We start from the raw sequence: 24,007 nt of genomic DNA, 5'->3' as shown, positions 1-24,007 counted from the left end.
AACGCTTGTGGAATGAAGATTTAGCACTTCCTGGGCAACAGGAAATGAACAAAAATGCTCATTTCTGGAACAGGGCCAGTCAGAAGAGCTCACACGAGGTCCCTCGACCTGTCCTAATCAAGAACGAGAGTTTTCCTCTGGGAAGCACTACATCTCTGTTGCACAAACAGTGGGTCCTGCTTGCACAAAGGAATCAGCAGGGTGCAAGAGAATCAGTGGTGGTGCAAGTAGCCCATTGGATTCTGTCCATTCAATGCAATACACAACCGTGTGTTTAATTTGGCATGAGGGCTAATAAAATGAAACTCAATTCAGACAAGACCGAGATGCTGTTAGTGCATGGTACTTCTGACCAGATGGAGTGTATGCAGCCTGTTCTGGGTGGGTTGTACTCCCCCTGAAGAAGCAAATTCAAAGCTTGGGGGCTCTCCCGGATTTATCATTGCCACTTGAGGCTCAGGTAACCTCAGTGGCATGGAGTGCTTTCTACCAGCTTCAGCCAATGGCCCAGCTATGCCCCTATCTGGACAGGGATATCTGGTTTCAGTAATCTGTACTCTGGAAACCTCCAGGTTAGATTACTGCAATGCGCTCTACATAGGGCTGCCTTTGAAGGTGGTTCGGAAACTGCAACTTGTGCAAAATTTGACTAACAGGAAGGCCAGTGGGGATCAGAAAGTCTGAGCATGTAACACCAATTCTGGCCTGTTTGTACTGGCTGCCCGTATGTTTATTTCTGAGCCTAATTCAAGGTGCCGATTTTGACCTATAAAATCTTACACAGCTTGAGACTGAAAAACCTGCCGGGTGCCTCTCTTGGTATGAACCTACCCATATGAACTTGTTATGATCAACATCTGAGACCTCTTTTGAGGCCCTCCTTTCAGGTAGGTTTGGAGGATGGCAACAAGGGAAAGGGCTTTCTTTGTGATGGCCCCCCAATTGTGGATGCTCTTTCCAGTGAGGTCCACCTAGTGCCATCATTTGGCAGCACATGATGGATTTAATTTAGTTGTTTTACCGGTCTTGGCATTTTTTTAATCGTTTTTAGCTGTTTTAAATTGTTTTAACCCTTGCTGCTATAAGACACTTTGAGTCTTTTTTAGAGAAGGGTGTCTAATACATTTAATAAACAATAAATAATAGTAATAATTTTCTGTGTTGTAAACTTTTTTATTGTAAAAATTAATTTAAAAACACATGATCATTTCTAGTCAGAGCCCTAGAAGAAATGGTCAACCCCAGATTTCATCTTGTCAGATTTGTATATGTCTCACAGTAGTGGTAGCTAATCCAAAAGCAGGAAAAATCCTAGGTCGCAGGAAATGGAAACATAGGTATTATCATCTCCACTTTATACAGCTATCTTTAACAAATAATTGACAGCATAATCTTGCACATATCTATTCAGAAGTAAGTTCTATTGAGTTCAATAGGACTTTCTCCCAGGTACTGTGCATAGGATAGCAACCTAAACTACTTCAACTATCCAAATATATAAAGGCTAAATCCTACTCTTCGTTCTGAATAGGCAGCAGGATATGTATATAAACAGTTCTTTGAAAATTTCTGAGTGTAGTCAATAGAAATATCTGGATAACTATGTCTGAGGGAGGGGAGACAGGACAATCAAACTGTAAATTTAAGTATGTCATCTATATATTAGATAGAGAATATATAAACTGAATAAGGGTGCAATCCTATGCATGTTTAGACAGAAAAAAGTCCTCCACCTCTCAACATGACCCAGCCAGCATGCTGGGAGTGCGTGGCTGGCTGGGTCATGTTCGGAGTTGTAGGACTTTTTTCTGTCTAAACATGCATAGGATTGTGTCCTAAAATAAGGTTGAGGATTTGAACGATTATTTTGTTCCTGGGCTCATAAAAAGTCTTAACATTTAACTATTTATACAATTAATTATTAAGACTCCTATCTATAACTGAGCCATATTTGGTTGGAATAGATAACCATTAAACAAGTTATCCAACTGGATTTTATGTAGATGTTTAAAACAGACCTATTAAGCAATGGAGCATAGAAATAAATATGTCACATTGCTTGTAAGCCAGCCCGCTGCCCGCTTTTTTACAAGCATGTCATTTTTTCTACTGTAAGAACTACAATTTTTGTTTTTGTCTTTTTCCAGTAAACACTGCGGCCATATTCAGACATTATGTACTAAGTCTGAATTCTTGGAATTCTACATATTGTGAGCAAGCAAGTGTGCTGGTACGTGCTGTTTGATTTCTCCTGCTTGGCTTCTTCTGCCAACAGCTAAATGAGCCAGGGACTCTCCATCCCTGGTTTGTTTAGTGTGATATCTGAACCGGTTCTCTGGCTTGTTTCTTTCCTAATAAGCCACAGTCATAAGCCAGGGAGTAATTGAACAGTGTGCAATAGCACACTTACTTGTTACAATAAGCTAGAACTGGAAAGCCAGTGTGATGTAGTGGTTAGAGTGCTGGACTGGGACTCAGGAAATCCAGGTTCTAGACCCCACTCAGCCAGTGTGGTGTAGTGGCAAGAGTGTTGGACTAGGAGCTGGGAGATCCGGGTTCTAGTCCCCACTCGGCCATGGAAGCTCACTGGGGGACTTTGGGCCAGTCACACATTCTCAGCCCAACCCACCTCACAGGGTTGTTGTTGTGAGGATAAAATGGAGAGGAGGAGGATAATGTAAGCCGCCGTGGGTTCCTTGCAAGAGGAAAAAAGGCGGGGTATAAATGCAATAAATAAATAAATAAATAAAGCTCACTGGGTGATGTTGGGCCAGACACTGATCTCAGCCTAACCTACCTCACAGGGTTCTTGTGAGAATAAAAAATACTGGCTTACTGTGATGACCAAATCATGATGTCCAAGTGTGGCCAGTAACCTACTGGCTGCATACATGTGTAACAGTAAACCACAATTTAGGGTTACATACATCCCCCCTCCTATGCAATTGGCAGGCAGAATAAACCAGACTTAGTTCTGGTTTAGCAGATTCCTGGTTTGTTGTTACATGTGACCCAGGAATTTAGGTTTAAAATAAACTGTAGTTTAGAAAATCAGCTACAAAAAGAACCTTGGGTTCAGAGTTGGTATGTTTAGCCACTGACTAAAGTTTCTTTTAAACCAAAATTCCTGGTTTGCATGTAAAAACAAACTAGGATTCTCCTAAACTGAAATTACATTCTTGGAGAAGGAGAGATGATGGAAGAGTGCTGAAGCGGAGTGCTTTGTGCAGGCACATTCCTGCTCATGCATGTAAACTCAAATTACAGTTTACTGTTATATGCCAATTCACCCAATGTGACCAAGTTTTGAACAGCTCTTAGAAAGTTAAAAAACTAAGCACTTTGGTGAGGGTGAAATATTCTTTCTATTAAAAAAACGGACACTCTTATTTGATAAAAAGACTTACGATTCTGTTGTTCTTTGCGTAATTGAACCCAAGCGTTCCAGTTTTTTACTATTAATTTTAATAATTTGTGTTCATAGAAGTGTTTTGCAAAAGACAACTTTTTCTGTAGAATCTCTTCAGTAATTTTCTTAATAGAACAATAGTTTATCCATGCACTGCAATTATTAAGCAATGATAATGTATTAATGAAGGCTTTTACCTGAATGAAAGAAAATCCAACCCCCCCTGCAATTACATAGAAAACATATGCAGAATATATTCATCAAAATAAAAAAGGCTTAAAGCAGGAGTGGGCAACTTGTGGCCTTCCAGATGTTTTGGCCTATAATTCCCATCAGCCCTAGCTACCATAGCCAATGGTGGGGACTGATGGGAGTTGTAGGCCAAAACACCTGGCGAGAGACACAAATTGCCCATCCCTAGTTTAAAGTTATGCTTTTTTCAACAGAATGCCTATTGTTTTTTGTTTTTCCAAGATTGTACTTCTTTCTACCACTTTAACTGTTTGCTGTTTAATAAATATTACATTCTATCTTGCAGTGTTATAACTACCCAGGATAACTACACTATTTTAGTATGTGATTATGGACATACGGATTACTGTGGTCCCACAGGATAGTTTTTATTTCCCCTCCTGAAGCCATAGACACTGCTACAACTTTGGGATGTGGACTCCAAGATCTGGTCCCACTCCCCACCCCCTCACAGCCATTGCAGAAAGAACTGCATGCCTGCTTTCCAAGGTCACAAAAGTGGCCTTAGATGATCTCATAGAGGACAGAAAGGGTGTGCCAGAGGACAAAAAGGGTGTGTTCCAGTGGGAGGGGATATGCGAATCCTATGGCGCCCCAGCCGCACAACTGCTCCGGACAGGCTCAGAGGCGTGTCTAGAGGGAAATGTTAAAAAAGGAGGATGGAGACATAAACATCACCTCTTGTCATTCCTCTTGCCCTGCTGGCAGCAGTCCAGCAGGGCATAGGATACTTGGACGCCTCCGAGTGGAGGAGGAAGAGTTGGAGGACCAGGAACCACCTGCCATTAGCAATGCCCAGGATTTGCCATTAGACCAGGAGGAGCCCAGGCTCACAGCAGTGACTACTGTGAGGACATCACTTGTGGAAGTCAAGATCTCTGCCTTAGAAGTGGAGGCAGAGAAACTCCCAAGTCCTCGGGAAAGATGCTGCCTGAAAAGACAGGAACTCAGAAGGAGTGCTAGACTGAGCCAGAGGCCTCCTTGTGAGAAAACGTCTACTTACATGTAGGAAGTTTGCTCACAAGGAGGACTTTTCAGCTGCAGTCACTAACAGATCACAGCTGAGGCTTGGGTGTGGCTCTGACAGTCTCTGCATAGGTAAGGCTGAGATAATGACTTGCTCAAGGCAACCCAGTACAGTTCACATTTAAACCTACATTTTCCATACCCAACTCCACCTCCTGATCTGTGCCAGACATGGTTCACAGTTGGATCAAAAATGATAGCCATTTATGCCAGCTGAGGTCTGGGTGTGGGCCCCAATGCAAGTACAAAGACATTGGTCAAGGCCTTGAGATGACACTCTGTGGTTGCTATATCAGGCTCAGCACACAAGCTCATAAGCCTGAACCTTAATTCTATTACTACAGCATGGCATAAAATACAAAAAAATTGTCACATTTCAGATAAATGTGTTTATATACTAAAGGTAGCCATATACTTACTCAAAGCACATTCTTTTTAACTTGGTGCTATAAAAGTCCCATGCTTTATCGCACAACTCTGTTGTCATCTAAAATGTAATTGTACATATAAAACTACATCAAAATGGGGAAGATATCCATCGTTAATGACACATAAATAAAATCTTGTATGGTAGCATTTTTCATATAATACATTTTAAAATTTAATTGTAATTTTGTTGAGAGCTGTATTACCAGATCTTTTTTCTTGAGAATTATAACTAACTTCACTTCCATTATCAGTTATTATGGAGTTCTAATTGAATGGAATCAGTTAAACAATAAATACTGTAAAAGGAAATACACAAACTTGTTAACGCCATTCAGTGTTGAAGAAAGTAATTACAACTGGCTCAAGTAATAAGGAGGAATGCAGATAAGTGTGTTTTAGGAAGTGAAGTACAGTACTCACGATCCTATGCTTCAGTAGTAATGCAGCTGTAATAGCTGAGGCTTGAGCTTCTGTAGATAATGCTTGATCCTTTACATGACAAGAAACAAAAACCATCTGCGTCTATTCCCCTACCAGGCATACCTTTCCCTCCAGTCTCTTACTTCTACTTCAGACTTGTGCAATGACCCATACAGTGCTAATGGGTCCAAAAGGCCTCTATGGGGCATCAAAAGAGGATTAGAGGGATCTGGCTGCCCACATTATTGCTGCATACGACACTTTGTCACAGCACTGGGAACCAAACTGTTCCAACTGCTAGTACCCCCTGCCCTTTCTTCCACTATCTCATTTCCAGAATCTAAAACCTAAAGGGTGCTAGCTATTTGGAGGACTGACCGAAGGATTTAATATAATGGTGTGTGTGTTTTTAAGTATTTGAGTTCTGAGGAACACCAAGGTTAGGAAAGGGATAGAATGTTAGATGTTACCGAATTGGGTAAGAAGTATCAAAGTTTTATACAGTACTAAGGTAACTGGGATAAGGAAATGTGGGGAAAAGATGACTGGACCTAAATTAACTATATTTTATTTATACTTTTTAAAAACAACATTATTTTATCCTTTTCTTCACACCTTTATTGATATCATGCCATATTTTCTTACAGCAGAATGTTAAGCATGTTAACACAGAAGTAAATCCCTCTGAGTTCATGGGACTTACTCCCGAGTGACTGTGTTTAGGATTGCAGCCTTAGATTATTAAGTCTTTGGGAATAAGGGATACTCTCTTTCTCATAACTCTTTGGGACAAAGCAAGTTATGAATACAAATAAAATATAATTATTTGTACAATATATCTGAGGTCAGCAATTGTTCTTATTCTACTGCAAAGTTTGCAAATAAGCATTAATAATAATTACCAGCTGATCATCATCAAGTCCCAAAAGGGTGTGTAAATATGTTTCTGAAATCACTTTTAGCCTTAGGCTTAGGGCTGGATCAATACACATATTCCTGGGGGCGGAAATATGAATATTACTTTTTAAAATCCACATTATCACATTACAGCTTCTATTCTCTGAAAACACCAATAGCACCATTATTCAAATTATATTAACAAGCCATTACATCACAGAAAACATTCTGCTTTTGGAAAGTTCAACTTTACCACTGGTATTTTAAAATTTTGTATTTTTGCAATTCTGTTTCTTTAGAGATAATGACCCAGTTTGTATATAATGACAACCTATGTTTAGAAAACAAATAAACAACAAAACATTGGTTGTCATGAATAAGCTAGCATGCTAGTTCACAATGCTCAGCCCTGGGCCTGCTTTAGAAAATTTAGGGCACAATCCTATGCAGATAGGCGGCCGCCTCCAAATTCGGAGGCAACTGCCTATCCAATGCAGGGCAGAAGAAGCACGGAGGGGATCTTTCCCTCCACATTCCTCCTGCCCTGCAGGCCTCCCCGCCCCTCTCCTGTGTAATTGGCAGGCGGAAAAAGCCCTGTGCTCCATGCTCACAAGAGGAGCACTGAACAACCGAAACTGGGTGTTCTGGAGCGGGGAGGGCGGAAATGCCGGTACGACACATCCTATGTGTTGTACAGCAGCCTCCTCCCCTGCTCTGCCCTCCCCTGGTACTGGCACATTAGTAACTGGTCAGGAAATTCATCCAAATTTTATCATCTTTGTTTACTAGATTTTAACCAGTTGCTGATAATTCTACCCCATTATTAATTTAAAGAACTACTTTTTAGGAGCTTTATCAAACGTTTACTATGTCAACATGGTTTATAACAACTAAATATTTCACCATATTTCAGTATTTTACATCTGACGGCCATTTTTATAACCCACATAATGTCTCATACATACCATAAAATACTATATAGACCCTTTTCCATTATTTCTTTTATCTTTTCTTCTAAAAATCTGAGTGGATCATCGGGACGCATAATTAATAAACCACATAACAGGGCCTGCAAAGAAAAAACATATTTGCAATTCTGATAAATATAACAATATATTTATATAACATTTTGAAAACGTTGCTACCTGGAGGAAGAAATCATATGGCCGCTAGACAGCGGCTAGATAGCCATAGAATATACTGTTTTCTGGGAACTGACCTTGGAGCCCGCGATCCGAGGCTGGTTCCTGGAGAACTGACCTCCCCCCCTTCTGCGCTGCCTCAGAGGCAGCACAGAATAACCTGGTCCTCCACACTTGCAAGAGGAGCGCAGAGCAGCCAGAAAGGGGAGTGGTTGGGGGCGTTCCGGGGTGGGCGTAGCTGCGTGTATGACACATCCTATGTACAGCTGCCTCCTTCCCCACTCCGTCCTCCCCCAGCTAGACAGCCACAATTGGCTGTCTAGCTGAAAAAGCAGGGCAGGAGAAGCACGGAGGGAATGATACCCTCCGTACTTCTCCTGACCTGCTTTGGATAGGCGGTTGCTTCTGAGTTCGGAGGCAGCCGCCTGCCTTGATAGGATTGCGCCCTTATACATTCTTGTTAAAGCATTATATTTTGTTCTTTATCTTACTCCAGTTTTTAATGTCATAATTTTGTTTGTCAGTCAGTTTAGATAGCATTTTATATCTTGAATTTGATGACATTATTCCAAATAATTTCACTGCAGTTTTGGCAAAGAAATTTATTTTTCCCAATTTCCTTACATTACTTTTATTCTTGCTTTCTCCAGAACATCTCAAGTGATCAGCTTCTCTCACCAAAGCTGGCATACCAATTAAATTGTCCAGACTATGATAGAGACACATTTCCTCCAGTAGTTTCAACTCAACAGCTCCATGATCCTCAGACCCTTGCTTTGTTTATTTATAGAAACCAATCTGTAAATTTAGACATATCCTTTACATATATTCCTTTCTCATATGCTCAACATTTCAGTACCCAAAGGAGAGCATAGTTTATTCCCATTATTATTATTATTATCCCGCCTTTTCCCCAATACTGGGACTCAAGGTGGCTTTACAACCTTAAAAACTTGTACAGTTAAAACATATAAATAGAAATATACAAAAGTTAAAAATATAATTAAATCATCAATAATATTAAAATTGCATAAAATTTTAGGATTTAAAAAAGCCAACAGCAATATAAACAATAGTATCAATCCATCATATTCTCATAGGTCCAGACTATCTATCCACAAAGGCCTGCCGGAACAAAAACGTTTTTACCTGCCTGTGAAAGCATACCAAGGAGGGTGCCACTCTTGCCTCCCTGGGAAGGGAGTTCCAGAGCCTTGGGGCAGCCACCAAGAAGGCCCTCTCCTGCATTCCTATCAGGTGAGCCTGTGATGGTTTTGGGACCGCGAGAAGGGCCTCCCCTGAAGATCTCAGGGCACAAAGGCTCATAGGGGAGAATATGGTCTTTCAGATAACCTGGACCCGATCCGTATAGGGCTTGATAGGTCATGACCAGCACTTTGAATTGTGCTCGGAAACTGGGAGCCAGTGAAGCTGTTTTAACAAGGGATTTGTATGCTCCCTGGAGCCAGCCCCAGTCAACAATCTGGCAGCAGTTCTTTGAACTGGTTGAACTTTCTGAACACTTTTCAAAGGCAGCCCCACGTAGAGCACATTACAGTAATCCAAACAGAATATAACTAAGGCATGTGTCACTGTGGCCAAGTCAGACATCTCAAAGAACGGGCATAGCTGGCACACTAGCTTTAACTGCAAATGCACTGCTGGGCACTGCTGAAACTTGTGCATCCAGGCTCAGGGCTGAATCCAGAAGTACACCCAAGCTGTGAACCTGTGTTTTCAGGGGGAGTATAACCCCATCCAGCACAAGCTGACTCCCTGTTCTCTGATCTACCCTTCAAGTGACCAGGAGCACCTCTGTCTTGTCTGGATTAAGCTTCAATTTGTTTGCCCTCATCCATCACATTACTGCCAACAGACACTGGTTTAGCACCGCAACAGCTTCCTTGGAATTAGATGGAAAGGAAAAGTAGAGTTGGGTGTCATCAGCATGCCGGTGACACCGAACCCCCAAACTCTGGACAGCCTCTCCCAGTGGTTTCATGTATATGTTAAATAGCATGGGGGACAAAACAGAACCCTGAAGAACTCCACAGGCCAATGGCCAAGGAGTTGAACAGAAGTCCCACAGCACCACTTTCTGGGTCCGCCTCTCCAAGAAGGAATGGAGCCACTGTAAAACAGTGCCTCCAAGTCCCATGCCAGTGAGGCGGCCCAGAAGGATACCATGGTTGATGGTATCGAAAGCCGCTGAGAGGTCCGGCAGAACCATCAGGCACACACTCCCCCGTCTAGTTCCAAGCGCAGGTCAACCACCAAGGTGGCCAAAGCTGTTTCTGTCCCATAACCGGGACTGAAGCCATACTGAAATGGATCTTAATGCCATTTTAATCCTTTTTTTTTTTTCTTCTTCACTTAGTGCCACTATTAGCAAAGCAGTGCAAAAATCACATGAGGTAGTAAAAACATTGCCTTGGATCCAGAGAAATAAGTGTGGAAACAGGCTTGTGGAACATGACTTTCTCAACTTCTCCTTCCCTTGGCGCCCCCCCCCCGAATCTTCTGGTGGTCAGGGGACCCTCCTAATAGGGTGGGCCCTAATAGGGTGGGCCCCCTTAGCCTTTCACTTTAGTGTGAAAGGCTAAGGGGGATGTGTAGAGACCCTTCTCACAATCTCCACCAATGTTTAGGAATTGCACCTCCTGTTCCGCAACCTACTCCATTCAAGAGGGTCCACTGACCCTCAGAAGAAATGTTTCAGGAGTCTCAGAGGGCTGCTGAGTGGAGGAGAGAATGGAAACATCACATCCTGCCAGCTCTTTTCCACAAAGGTTTCTCTGGATCCAACTCATTTTTTTAAATTGACATTTCCATCAATATTATCCCTGTGTTTTCACCAGTAGATCATTTTGAACTGTAGTGTGCAAAAGGACTGGCTACAAGAGTAATTTTCAGAGGAGTAGTTGTGTTAGTTGTTGCAGCAAAAAAAAGGTGTCTTGTGGAATTTTAAAGATTAACAAATATATTGCATATGATAAGAGGACTCTAATCCATGAAAGCTTTTGCCATAATAACTTCGTTAAGTTCCACAAGACTTAACTGTTTTTGCTGCAATAGTAATGGGACTGTAAACACTAGGAAATTGATATTTTCTTGGACAGATGTCTGCTATCCAATTATACAAGAAGATTTAAAATATTTTACTTTAGGTTCTCTCCATTACTCCCTACAAATCAGCATCTCCCTCAAACTTCTTTTAATTCTAATACTTCATAGAGGGAACATTCTTCTTTTTCCTTTACTACAAAATTTGATACAATCTCAATATAGCTAGATAGCTTTTCCTACAATTTATTCTAATTTTCCCATCTCATTATTCCTTCTTGTCTATCTCATCACTAACCACAATATATCAAAACGTATTCTAAAACATATTACATACTTTGCTACCAAAGTTTATCAACTAGCAAATGTTCCCCAAATCCATTTTTTCAACAAAACTGTGCCAAATATTATAATCTTATTAATGTATTTGTCCCTACATCCATCTCAACGGGTGATAACCGACACTGTATGAGCATACTTCTACTCCTGTAACAGGACTTCTCCTTCCTCTCCTCCCCCTGTATACCCATGTCCCCCCCCCCAATGTACTCCAAGGGGTCTCCCAATCCTCCAAGATAGATTCAAGGAGCATGTGGTGGCTGCATGGGGAGGAGGAATCTGTTTCTCCAGCAGTGTCTTTTCTACTAGTGTATGGACACTGTTGGATACAATCCATAGTTTTCTTTTTTTTTGCTTATAAACGCTCTAGAAAAAGCAGGATCTTTTCATTTCTGAGCCACACCCTTTAGAGAAATTATTATATCTAAACAGTCCTAGCTATTTGAACATGTTATGTCAATTACATGCTCAAATGGCCAATATGTCAATTTCCTGATGTTTGCTGACTGACCAAATGACATACTGATTCAATTCATCATTTATCACTGCAACTACAAGATAAATAATCCCAGTTAAGTCAAACAGTAAAATCTAACCACAGGTAAGCAGTTGGTGCTTAGACACTATCTAGCTGCGAGTCCTGCAAGACCTAGTCCCTGCTTGACTCATTCCACCTGGCCTGGGAGGGTGGGGCCCTGACTGACTGACTCCATCCAGCCCTGTGGATACATGTTTGTTTTTTGTTTAACCTTAGTGTAATTATTATTGGATTGTTTAATACTACTGTATATTTATTAATGTGAGATGTTTTATGTGTATGATTATTTAAATCTTGTTATGATTTGTAACTGTTAATTATTTAGAAATGTTGATATATTTTATTGTGGATGTGCTAGATTGGTGCCTGGCTGTGACAATGGAGTGGATGAGAGCTAATAAACTGAAGCTCAATCCAGACAAGACTGAAATGCTGTGGGTGGATGGTTCTTCTGACAGGATGGAGGGTGCTCAACCTGTTCTGGATAGGGTTGCATTCCCCCTGAAGGAGCAGGTTTGTAGCTTGAGGATTCTCTTAGAACCATCCTTGTCTCTTGAGGCTCAGGTGGCCTCAGTGGCATGGAGTGCCTTCTACCAACTTTGGTTGGTGGCCCAGCTATGTCCCTATTTGGACAGGGATAAGCTGGCTTCAGTTGTTTATGCTCCCGTAACCTCCAAGTTAGATTACTGCAATGCATTCTGCGTGGGGATTCCTTCGATGATGGTTCAGAAACTGCAGAAACTGCAGCTTCTGCAAAATGTAGCAGCCAGATTGATAACAGGGACAAGATGGTCCGAACATATAACACCAATTCTTGCCTGCTTGCACTGGCTGCCTATATGTTTCCGAGCATGATTCAAGGTGCTGCTTTTGACTTATAAAGCCTTACAAGGCTTGAGTCCACAATACCTGATCGAGTGCCTCTCCCAGCAAGAAGCTCGTCATGTAAAGCCTTCCTCCAGGTTCCTCCTCCAAGGGAGGCTTGGAAGGTGGCAAAAAGGGAGAGGATTTCTGAAGTGAGGCTTCATCTTTTCAGCACCAGGTTAAGACTTTCCTCTACTCTCAGGCATTTGGCAGCATATAAGGTTTTAATTGGCTCCTGGATCTTTTTTATTGTTGATTGTTTAAAATTGTGTGTGTATGTGTCTATGTGTGTGTCTGTGTCTGTGTGCACTGTCTGTTTATATATTTGTATGTAAATGGTTTTTATACTATGTATAAAATTGTATTTTTAAGGTTTTAAACCTTTGTAAACTGCCCAAAGAGTTTTGACTATTGGGCAGTATAGAAATGTAATAAATGAAAAATTGTGAAATGTTTTTGATATTTCTATGAGCCGCTTTGAGCATGGTTTTACCATGGAAAAGCAGCATACAAATAAATGGATGATGAAACTGATTATTTAAAGTCATATTGATTTCAATGGAGAGAGAAGAATTTGCTTAATTCACCCATTGAAATCAACTGGCCTTAAATATGTTTCACTGTATATAGATTGTACCCTAAGTATGAGAAAAGTAGAGTGAATTACACAGTTATGCACATGTTTAAATCTTACTTTACAGAGACAAGGTGCTTGAAGATTGTCAACTACTCTCCCTGCTGGACTGGACCATAACTTACGCTTAAAACAAACACCCAGTCCTGTTTCTTCATCTGTTCTACAACAGCATTTTAACATTTTAAAAAGTAACTTTTCCAGCAAGAAAAGAATTAAGATATATGATTGTACAAATAAGAATGGAAACACTGGCTCAGTTTTAAAGTAATTCGGAAACACTGTTTAACGTTACATGAACGAGCCTTAGGCCCATGTACTTCGCCCTCTCCTCTCCTCCTCTGATATGACCACAAGGAGATTGGAGGTACATCTGCTTCTTGGTTTAAAACTAACCAGTTTCACATTATGTCTGAAAATGGCAAACTGTAGTCAGTTTAAACTATGACTTGTTGAAACAAGCCAGGATCAAACTTTGGTTTATGAAACTGGCTTGTTTCAACAAATCATAGTTTAAACAAACTGGAGATCCCAGTTCAGAAGTAATAAGACAGGAATTCAAGTGGGACAGAGGAAGATCAGTACAAAACCCAGTGAGAAGAGCATTAACTTGATGGGCATTTCAGATCTCATAAGATGAAGAGATCAGAAAAAGTACATCTGAACCAAAATTATGAGACACATCCTGAATCTATCAGACCAAGGCCTGTATCCAAAGAAGGTTGCAACCAGTTCTGCATATCCAAGGAAACTTTGGGCTTGAGTTTCTTGAATAGGAGTTCTGAATGCCACACACTAAACAGATTTGGAAACTGAGGTGACTTTCAAAAGTTTGTAACATAGCATGTACCCTGGTTGTGCCCAAGTCCTTTGTCAAGCCTAAAATAGTTATTTGAATCCTGCATGCTTCCAGCATTAAAAATTTTTTAAGCATACTTCAGGACTGACTTTAGCCACTTGCCTGGTTATTTGTGACAGGCAAAAGTTTAGGGGACCAGGGAAATTCCAGTAGCCATGGGGATAAAACTATGCAAATGAGTCAAAATGGCCTCCCCCAAATACACCCCATTGGGAGGACCGTTTCACCAAATATTCTCAGAGGGAGGATAAATTCTCCAACAGATTCTTGGGGGCAGGGCTCATCATTACCAGTAGCATGACTTCTCCCCGCCCGGTGTTATTTTTTTTGCTGCTGCTGCTGTTGCTGAAAACAACAGGCCAAGTGCATTGGCATCCTGGCTGCCATTTTGCATCCACCACAATGTCCTGAACCTAGTGTCCTTCCAGGGTGTTATGGAGGAAAAACGATGACCACCACACACAAAAACTGATGGGGCATATTCAGGGTATATTTCGCAAAATGTCCATCTTTTTCCGAGAATGTTTTGGCTCAGCATTACTGTGCATGCAACTGTCACAGCACTGCCTTCTTTACACAGGCTGTACAATAACTGTCATGAGCTACTAATTTCCAGAGCTGGACTGAGTGGAATATCCTCAGAGGAAGAGCCAAAAATGTCACACTCAGGTGGAGACCTCAGAACCCTACTCATAGAGGAGATCCCTACTGTATGTTATACTAAACACTAGGAACAGTTTACATACGCTGGGTGCATGGATTGAACATGAACAGTTCAACATAACAAGAACATAAGAGCCATGCTGGATCAGACCAAGGGTCCATGTAGTCCAGCATTCTGTTCACACAGTGGGCAACCAGCTATCAACCAGGAACCCACAAGCAGGGCATGAGTGCAACAGCACCCTCCCAGCCATGTTCTCCAGCAACTAGTGTACATAGGCTCACTGCCTCTGGTACAGGAGGTAGCACATAGCCATCAAGACCAGTAGCCATTGATAGCTTTTTCCTCCAGGAGTTTGTTCAGCCCTCTTTCAAAGCCATCCAAACTGGTTGCCATCACTACTTCCTGTGGTAGGGAATTCCATAGTTTAACTATCCGCTGTGTGAAGTACTTCCTTTTATCTGTCCTGAATCTCCCTCCAATCAGTTTCATGGGATGTCCCCGGGTTTTAGTATTTTGACAGAGGGAGAAAATGTCTTCCTATCCACATTCTCCACACCATGCATAATTTTGTACATCTCTATCATGTCTCCCCTTACCCTCCTTTTTTTCCAAGCTAAATAATCCCAGCTGTTGTAACCTTCTCTCATAGGGGTGATGCTCCAGCCCCTTGATCATTTCAGTTGCCCTTTTCTGCACTTTTCCACCAGTACAATATCTTTTTTTAGGTGTGGTGACCAGAACTGTATGATATACAGTATGGTATTGGCAGTTTTATTCACATTTTCTTTTCTAATTATGCCTAACATGGAGTTTGCCTTTTTTACAGCAGCTGCACACTGGGTTGACATCTTCATTGAGCTGTCCACCACAACCCCAAGATCTCTTTCCTGGTCAGTCACAGCTAGCTCAGATCCCATCAGGCTATATTTGAAGTTGGGATTTTTTGCACCAACATACATCACTTTACACTTGCTTACATTGAACTGCATTTGCCATTTAGATGCCTATTCTCCCAGTTTGGAGAGATCCTTTTGGAGCTCTTCACAACCCCTTTTTGTTTTATCCACCCTAAATAATTTGGTGTCATCCACAAGCTTGGCCACTTCACTGCTCACTCTTAATTCCAGATCATTTATGAACGGGTTGAAAACCATTGGTCCTAATACAGATCCCTGTGGGATCCCACTATTTACTTCCCTCCATTGGAAGAATTTACCATTTATTCCTACTCTCTGCTTTCTGTCCTTTAACCAGTTTCTGATCCATAAGAGGACTTCTCTTATTCCATGACTGCTACGTTTGGTCAGGAGTCATCGGTGAAGGACTTTTTTGTCAAAAGACTTTTGGAAGTCCAAGTAAACAATGTCTACCAGATCACCCCTGTCTACATGTTTATTGACACTCTCAAAGAACTCTAAAAGGTTAGTGAGACAGGACTTGCGGAAGCCGTGTTGATTCTTTTTCAGCAGGGCTTGTCCTTCTATATGCTTACTACTTTTATCTTTAATAATGCCTTCAACTAATTTACCTGGAACAGATGTTAAGCTAACTAGCCTGTAATTTCTCAGATCTCCCCTGGATCCCTTTTTGAAAATTGGTGTTACATTGGCCATCTTCCAGTCCTCTGGTATAGAGGCTGATCTTAGGGACATGTTGCATATTTTGGTTAGAAGATCAGCAATTTCATATTTGAGTTGTTTGAGAACTCTAGGTTGGATACCATCTGGGCCCAGTGATTTATTTGCTTTCACTTTATCAATAAGGTTGAGAACTTCTTCTTTTGTCACCACTATTTGCCTCAGTTCCTCAGACTCCCTTCCTGAAAACATCAATTCAGGCACTGGTATCTGTCCTATATCTTCTGCAGTGAAGACAGATGAAAAGAATTCATTCAGCTACTCCACAATCTCCTTCGGTATTCCTTTAACTCCATTGTCATCCAATGGTCCCAAATGCCTCCCTAGCTGGTTTTCTGCTTCTGATATATTTAAATAATTCATTATTGTCTTTATTGACAAGACAATTTTTTATTGACTTTATTGGGTCCCACTTTGGGGAAAAGCCAGGATATAATAATAATAATAATAATAATAATATTGTTGGCCTTGATGTTGTTAGCAATATGCTCTTCATAATGCTTTTTTGCATCTCTTATTGTCTGCTTGCATCACCTTTGTGCAAGCTTGTGCTCTGTTATGTTTTCCTGTCTTGGCAAGACTTCCATTCTCTTTTCCCTAATAGCTCCCTTACTACTGCTCGTTAACCATGCTGGCAAAACATTCTTAGAAAATGAAGATGGTAGGTGGCTGCAGGCTGATGCTTTCATATGCAACAGGCCCATTATGTGGACAGTTTCTCAAATTGCTAAATGTGTTCACGGGTCCAGAAAGGTTGCCTACCTCTGCCCTTGCACATGAGGCAGTATACTTAGTCCAAACAGACCTACCTAATAGATAGAAAAGGTGCAGATTGGGGAAATTCGCATTTGCCAAACATGGAGGGATGGTGGTTCTAGGGCAGGGGTGGACAACCTGTGGCCCTCCAGATGTTTTGGCCTACAGCTTCTATCAGCCCTAGCCAGTGTAACCAATGGTGAGGGAGGTCCTCTGTAACAGGAAGCAGTAATTTATAGCAGGGGCAAGTAGAAGACAGATAGGGCTTTACTTACTGGTAGTTCTCTGCGTGATTTGCAGTAGAAACAGTTTCTTAGTCCCAATTATTTAACAATGAAATAGAAACCAGAAACAGTTTCTTAGTCCCAATTATTTAACAATGGCAACATCAAAAACACTTTTCTTCTAAATAAGGTTGCTGAAATTAAAAAAGCTTATGAAGAAATCAGGAGTGGATCTTTGTGTGAAAGGACTGTAACCTCCTTCTGGTAATGAAGACAAATTCTTGGCCTGAGCCATGTGCTCAGAGGCACCTAGTTCCTCAATTTGAAAAGTATATCTGCCCCCCTGAGCCACTATTTTGCACCTGGCTCCAGCTGGTAGATCTTGCATGCATGAAGCTTGCCCACCACTGATTTCTGCTTTACTGTTGCTCCCAGTCCATTTTTATCTATCCAAATGGCGAGAGATGTAGGCTAGAGCTGGCAACTTGCTTTCAGTCAAGTGCTTGGAAGTTTGTGGCCATAACTGTGAAGGGATGTTAAACAGAAAGGCGAATTAATTGCAAGGTGCTTATGTACTCCACAGATAAGCCATCTTTCCAGCAGCCACACAAGTTTACACACAAGGCTCTAAATTTCCATTCTGGTTTGACCACAAGAGAACTGATTAATCCTATATCTACCATCCTTTGGAACTGAACATCTCTTTTACCAACATACGTATTTCCTATCTCTATATCCGATTCCAATCCCAGATTCTCAGCCATCTTTAAATTCTGTCTGTAACTGCCACCTACTGCCTATATATCTTACTGCACTCACTATTCTCTCCTTAGCTACCCTATTGAATCCATTCCTAAGAATATGCTAATGATAACAGTTATGTATCACGTAAGATGTTTTTCTTGAGTTTGTATTTTTCCACCCCACATATTTCCAAAGAAGATATTCTTTTTTCCTCAGTTGGCTGCTCAAACACCTGGCATAACTTCACACAGGCTTTTAAAGGGACAATGACCAGTCAGAATGTTGTTTATTCCTCTGGTGGATTAAAAAGATCCCCTGTTTCCAATTTAAAAGTAGAATTTATATTAACATCTTTCTAGGGTTCTTTCAGATGAGGTTTTTATAGCGCCATCACATACGAGCTATCTTTTACTCATGACCTAACCATTTAACCATAGTTAAGGGATTGGGATGTTGGCATGTGTATTAGCCCTTAGCTGTTCCTTATAAGGAAGCACCATTGAGATGCAACTCATTTATTGTCCAACATATACAACAACAACACTCTCCCCACATCTCTCCTTAAGATTTCAGTTTCTTCAGGGATTACTACCATGACTTGGAGATATAATGCCTTGATCACAGTGATGATATTGTGGAATGCTCATCATGCCCAAAGACAGGGCAGGCTGTGAGCCGAGGAGAAACATTGTGTAATTTTGAACAAAAGAGCAGTTGAGCAACTATTGAAGAAGAGGGGAGATTAAAAAATAGCAGAGGAAAGAGGCTTCATGAAAAGACATTAGATGAGTTTAATATAGAGCAGAATCATTTTTCTAAAACATAACAGTATCGAAGTCTCTATGCTTTAGGCAAAACATCGAGATGTGGAATATGTCTTGAGCTGCTTTTAAAATGTGCCCTCCTTTATCTGTAAAACCTTTGGTATTACGTTTTCATTTTTAGACAAATTTCAGATAATTTGTATACCATAAGACAAACTCTTTTGAAAGATATTAGTAAGTGTGGATATATAAAGTTTTTTTTCCCCCCCTTTGGATAATTCTAAAGGTTTTAGTTAGTAGTAGGGTAATCAATGTTTTGATAGGTATGTAGTTATATCTATACATTAATACAGAGCATGAATTTTTGTTCACTCCATTCTACCCCTAAATATTATCTGATCGAGTTTGGAACAGTCTCAAATTAAAGCTGCCGATGCCTAGATTTGCAGAGAAATAATCACACCCCTGAAAACAAATTGACAGCTTCTCAATTAATTGTTAAAGTTATAATAATTTGCATCACAGAGTTGAACGGGTACACAATACACGATTGCATGCATTCGCTATTGATGTCTACAACTGCAGAAAAATAATTCCATTTTTAAAAATTAGTTGAAATGTCACCAATTAAATGTTAAAATTTTTAATTTAGACACGGTCTCACTTCTCAGTGTATTGTGATGCAATTACCTTGCAATGCCAATCTGCATATGCTCCCCATCATTGCTATTGCAGGTTGTGCTACGAACGAACAGAAATATTCCCAAGAAAGGCTGGGGGTATGTACTCCACTGAGTACATAGCCTAGAACCTCCCAATTTAACTCTGACAATGTACTTACTGTATGGGTGGGGTGGGAGACCTTTTTCCTGTTGAGGTCCACTTTACCTCAGCCAAAACCTGTCCAGGGATTTCCTCCTACCACATTCCAGCAGTGGGTGGGGCCAGAGCCAAAAGTGGGTGGGGCCCAAGCAACAGAAGTGACTCTTAATTTTGTCCAGGGTCCAGCAGGGGGAAAAAGCCATTTGCATCCAGACAGTCTGCTTCCCCAATGTGCATGAGCTCCCCTTTGTAGTTGAAAAGAATCAATAATTGTAGTTGGAGTAAATAATATCGGTAGCCTGGAGTGGGGCCACTGAAGGGGCATGGCCTCAGAAGAGCCTGGAAGTCTGGACTGGGAGGCCTGGAGGTCTGCATTTGGCCCACAGACCAGAGGTTCTGCATTCCTAAGTCTACTGCATCCTATAGGAAGCATGCCAGGGGTGTTGAACCTCTTTCAGCCCGAGGGCCAAATTCCATTTTCAGAGAAGCTCTCAGGGACTGCATTCCAGTGGTGGACAGAGGTAAAGGCAAAGGGGAGGGCTCAAAAGACCAAAAATACCAGCCTACTGTTGCTGGAGGGAGCAATCCTATGCGGATAGATGGCTACCTCCGAACTTGGAGGTGACCGCCTATCCAATGCACAGCAGGAGGAGCACGGAGGAGATTGTCTCCTCCATGCTGCAGCCACCTTGTATTCATGGCTAGATGGCAAATTTTGGCTGACTAGTCGCGGGATGTTGGAGCGCTGGGTGGGCAGGCCAGACGACATATAGGAAGTGTTGTACTGGCAGTTACGAACTCCTGCCCCTGCCACCAGGAACACCCCCTTTTGCCCTGCTCTACGCTGCTCTCCAATCGCAGAGTGCAGAGACGATCCACGCCACCTACAAGGCGACGGGGGAGGGGAGGCAGTTCTCCAGGAACCGACCAACCCTATGGCCATTTAGCTGTCTAGCGGCCATAGGATTACGCCCTAAAGCTATTAACTGCCAGTCACTAAGCCTTAGGAGAAGTATTTCGACCTTTTAGAATGGAGAGAAAACTGAATAAAAGCCCGGGAACCACCAAACAATCAGTGGACAGGGGGAAAGGGTATGTGGCCATCTTTGGAACCCTGAAGGGCCAGATTGGGACCCCAAGTGGGCTGGATTTGGCCCCAGGGTGTGAGACGCTGCATCCATGATGTATGCAATCCCCAGTGCCTTGGGGATTGCCCCTGTCTAGGGAGAATGTATGGTGTATCTCCTTCAGATACAGAAAGATATATTTGATTACTATTATTACATGGTGTTGGTACCACCAGTTGCAAAGATATCTGAACATATAATGTGGTAGTATATGATACTTTTGAAGAAGCAGCTCAAGCACAAAATTTACTAACTGAAGATACAGAATGGCAAAGATGTTTAGAGATAAATAAATAATGGTAAAATTTAGACATTTAGTACTTGAATTAGTTATTTGAATTCTTTACATGCACTTCCATTATTTTTCACCGCATGATATATATTAACATGTGAAGCAATTTCTTTAGCAATCAATATCTCGAATTCTGCTCAGCGGATTTCCATTTTTTTTTTTAATTAAAGGATTTCCCACACAGATTCTGTGAAAAATACTAAAAATCACTTTTTGGGCTAATTTCATCAAAATGTTTTTAATGTAGAATTTTATTGTTTTAACTGTTTTATTGTTGTACATCGCCCAGAGTGGCTGGGTGACCAGCCAGATGGGCGATTAATAAATTTAATAAATAAATAAATGGAAGAATGTGTTTTTCTTTATGTATAACTCCAAAACTATGGGTCACAGTGATTTCCAAGTTTTTTTTATTTTGAAAAAGCTTTCCAAACTGAACAGCTTTCTTGCTTACTGTACCAGTCAATCTCTAACAGTTTTAAGTTGTGAAATGTCAAGATCAGGTAAAACAGCTGATTAACAAAGTTACTAAATCATAAGTTACACATAAATGGTTGAGAAATTTTTCGCAACAGGTACAGCTAGTGTATAGATATGCAGAGACACATGTAGATATATGTTTAAGTATACCGGCAGTGATATGTTGATTTCATTAGTCAATTTCAGATTTGTAAAGAAATTTTTGTTTGACCAATACTTCATTTCCAGACATTTCACGAATATAATACACTGTCTTTTCCTTCACAGCTTTTTGGGGGTTTATCTTTGTTTTCTAAGTACATGCCTTTACTCTTAATGGCTGTCATTCATTTCCATGGAGAATAGTAAAGTGCAGTGCTTGTGGTCGCCATCAGGTTAGGGGCAAAACATGCTCACCTGCTATGACTCTGGAGTGCCTCAGCAACCACCCACAGGACCAAAATGGTGTGTGTGTGTGTGTGTATGGAATCAAAGTCGCTGTCCCATCCAAAGTCATGGGGAAGGCATAATATGTTTCTGATGCTTCCTTCCTTCCCCCACATTCAAAAACAACAGCCAGGTTCAGGAATGAACCATTTCTCCACCAGAGGCCCACAAATGTTGTAGCAGAACTTGCTGGAGGATTATAGAATCATAGGTTAGTAGGGTTGGAAGAGGGCTATAAGACCTTCGAGTCCAAGCCCCTGCTCCATGCAGGAATCCAAGTCAGAGCATCCCTGACAGATGGCTGCCCAGCCTCATCTTGAATGCCTCCAGTGTGGGAGAGCCCACCACCTCCCTAGGTCATTGGTTCCATTGTCGTATTGCTCTAACAGCCAGGAGGTTTTTCCTGATGTTCAGCCGGCATCTGGCTTCCTGTAACTTGGGCCCATTATTCTGTGTCCTGCACTCTGGGATGATCGAGAAGAGATCCTGGCCTTCCTCTCTGTGACAACCTTTCAAGTACTTGAAAGGCGCCATCTCGGGCATCTCTGCACCATCCTAAAATCCTGCATTTAAAACGGGGCTTTCTGCTTCCGTTTTAAACCCAGGATCACGACGACTCCCTTTTTCACAGGCCTCCTCCCCCCTCTTCCCGCTCCTTCTCCCTGTCCCTGAGTCTTCCATTACTTTCCATTGATCCAGCTCTTCTTGCCGCTCTTATTCTTTTCACGAGGAAACTGAAGCGGAACACGACGGGGTAATTTGATAGCTCATTATTTAAAAATGGAACAAAGGGCATTAGGCGCAGGAGATGCCTTGAATGACCACGGCGTCATGCAAAGAGCCCACAAGCTTCCGTGAAGGAGCGCTCTCAGCCGCAGGATAAAAAGCTCGACGGGGAGGAGCCCCGTGTCTCCCCTCAGTCTTCTCTTCTCGAGGCTAAGCAGCCCCAGTTCTTTCACTGTGGGACTACAACTTCATTATGGGAGCTGCTGCCCCACTTCTCTGGAGGGCACCAGGTTGGGGAAGGCTACCCTCGAGGACCGAGATATACTGTGAAACAAATATTAATCATGAAAACCCGGCCCTGTATAGCGGGACAGGAGAGGATCATTCATCCCCACACCCCAACCAAAAAGGAAAAGGAGTTGCCCCCATTTCCCCTCCGACATCCCCGTGGGTCAGCGGCGCTCCCTGCAGCCGCAGCCAGCCGCCCAGCTTCGAGGGCCGCTCCTTTACCTCATAGACGTCCGGTATGGAGTGTTTCTTGAAGTAGACCCTAAGCGCGGGGTCCGCGTCTCGAAACGCGGCCATGGCCGAGGGGAGCGACCCAGCCGCGCGGGGCGGGGCGGGGCAGCGCGGGGGGCGGGCCGCGCTCGCGCCCTCACGCGCCGCCGCCGCCGCGCGCTCCTCCTCGCGGGGGCCGCTTCCTGGTCGCCTAGCAACCGGGCCGCGGCCTGGCTCCGGCCGGGCCCTTGCGCGGGCCGCGCGCTCCCCGCCGGCCCGCCGCGCCCCCCCCCCCCCGGGGCCGTTGCCTCTGGAGTGCAAGAACGCGAGTGCGGCGGCGGCGGCCGGCGAGCGGCGAGCGCGCGCACCAGTGGCGGCTGGTGGCTCCGGCGGACTTCGGTGGGGCTGGGGCTCCGTTCTGGGTTTCAGCCAGAGCTCCAAAGGGGCCGTCCGAGGCGCTGAGCCTATTTTGGCCCAGGGTTCAGCACCTTGAATAGGTCCTTCAGAGTTCTGGCTGGTTCTGACCGGAGCAGGGGTAGCTTCACAGCCCCACCGACATCCGAGCCACCCCCCCCCCCGCATCACGGTTCTACCAGTGGCCTTTCCCGACAGCGCCCCCAGCCCCAGCTGATGAACGGGGCAAGCAGCTCACAGCCGGGCCGCGCCACGTCTCGGAGGCCTGCCGCCTCGTTTCCCTGGCTGAGGTGCCGCCCGCCGGTGCTGCGAAGAGAAAACTCCCTGGAACAGACCCTGATGCTGGGAAGGACTGAAGGCAAAAGGAGAAGGGGACGGCAGAGGATGAGGTGGCTGGATAGCATCACCGATGCAATGAATATGGACTTGAGCACGCTCCGGGAGAGAGCGCAGGACAGGAAGGCCTGCCGTGCTGTGGTCCACGGGGTCACGAAGGGTCGGACACGACTGAACAACAACATGGCATTTATACTTCTACATTTTAAAACTGCGCTTAAC

At 42.8% G+C, this 24,007-nt stretch overlaps 1 protein-coding gene across 1 annotated transcript in view; it reads right to left on the bottom strand.

The window, feature by feature from the left end:
• FBXL13 (F-box and leucine rich repeat protein 13) overlaps positions 1 to 23,151 on the bottom strand; it is a 155,730-nt gene extending 132,579 nt beyond the window's left edge. Inside the window, exons 1-5 of the mRNA XM_084811493.1 lie at positions 23,048 to 23,151; positions 7,399 to 7,502; positions 6,439 to 6,532; positions 5,107 to 5,174; positions 3,408 to 3,562 (exon numbers count right to left, since the gene is read on the bottom strand). Of these exons, the coding sequence (XP_084667619.1) occupies positions 3,408 to 3,562; positions 5,107 to 5,174; positions 6,439 to 6,532; positions 7,399 to 7,502; positions 23,048 to 23,122 (496 nt within the window). The 5' untranslated portion in view covers positions 23,123 to 23,151. The remainder of the gene's footprint in view (positions 1 to 3,407; positions 3,563 to 5,106; positions 5,175 to 6,438; positions 6,533 to 7,398; positions 7,503 to 23,047) is intronic.
• Positions 23,152 to 24,007: the final 856 nt, after the last annotated feature.

This window comes from Heloderma suspectum, chromosome 7 (assembly GCF_057233095.1).
Source record: "Heloderma suspectum isolate Gila_16-S chromosome 7, 16-S_ref, whole genome shotgun sequence".
In the NCBI taxonomy this organism is placed as follows: Eukaryota; Metazoa; Chordata; class Lepidosauria; order Squamata; family Helodermatidae; genus Heloderma; species Heloderma suspectum.
Note: the sequence above shows the minus strand (reverse complement) of the source record. Positions and strands in the feature narration are given on the sequence as shown.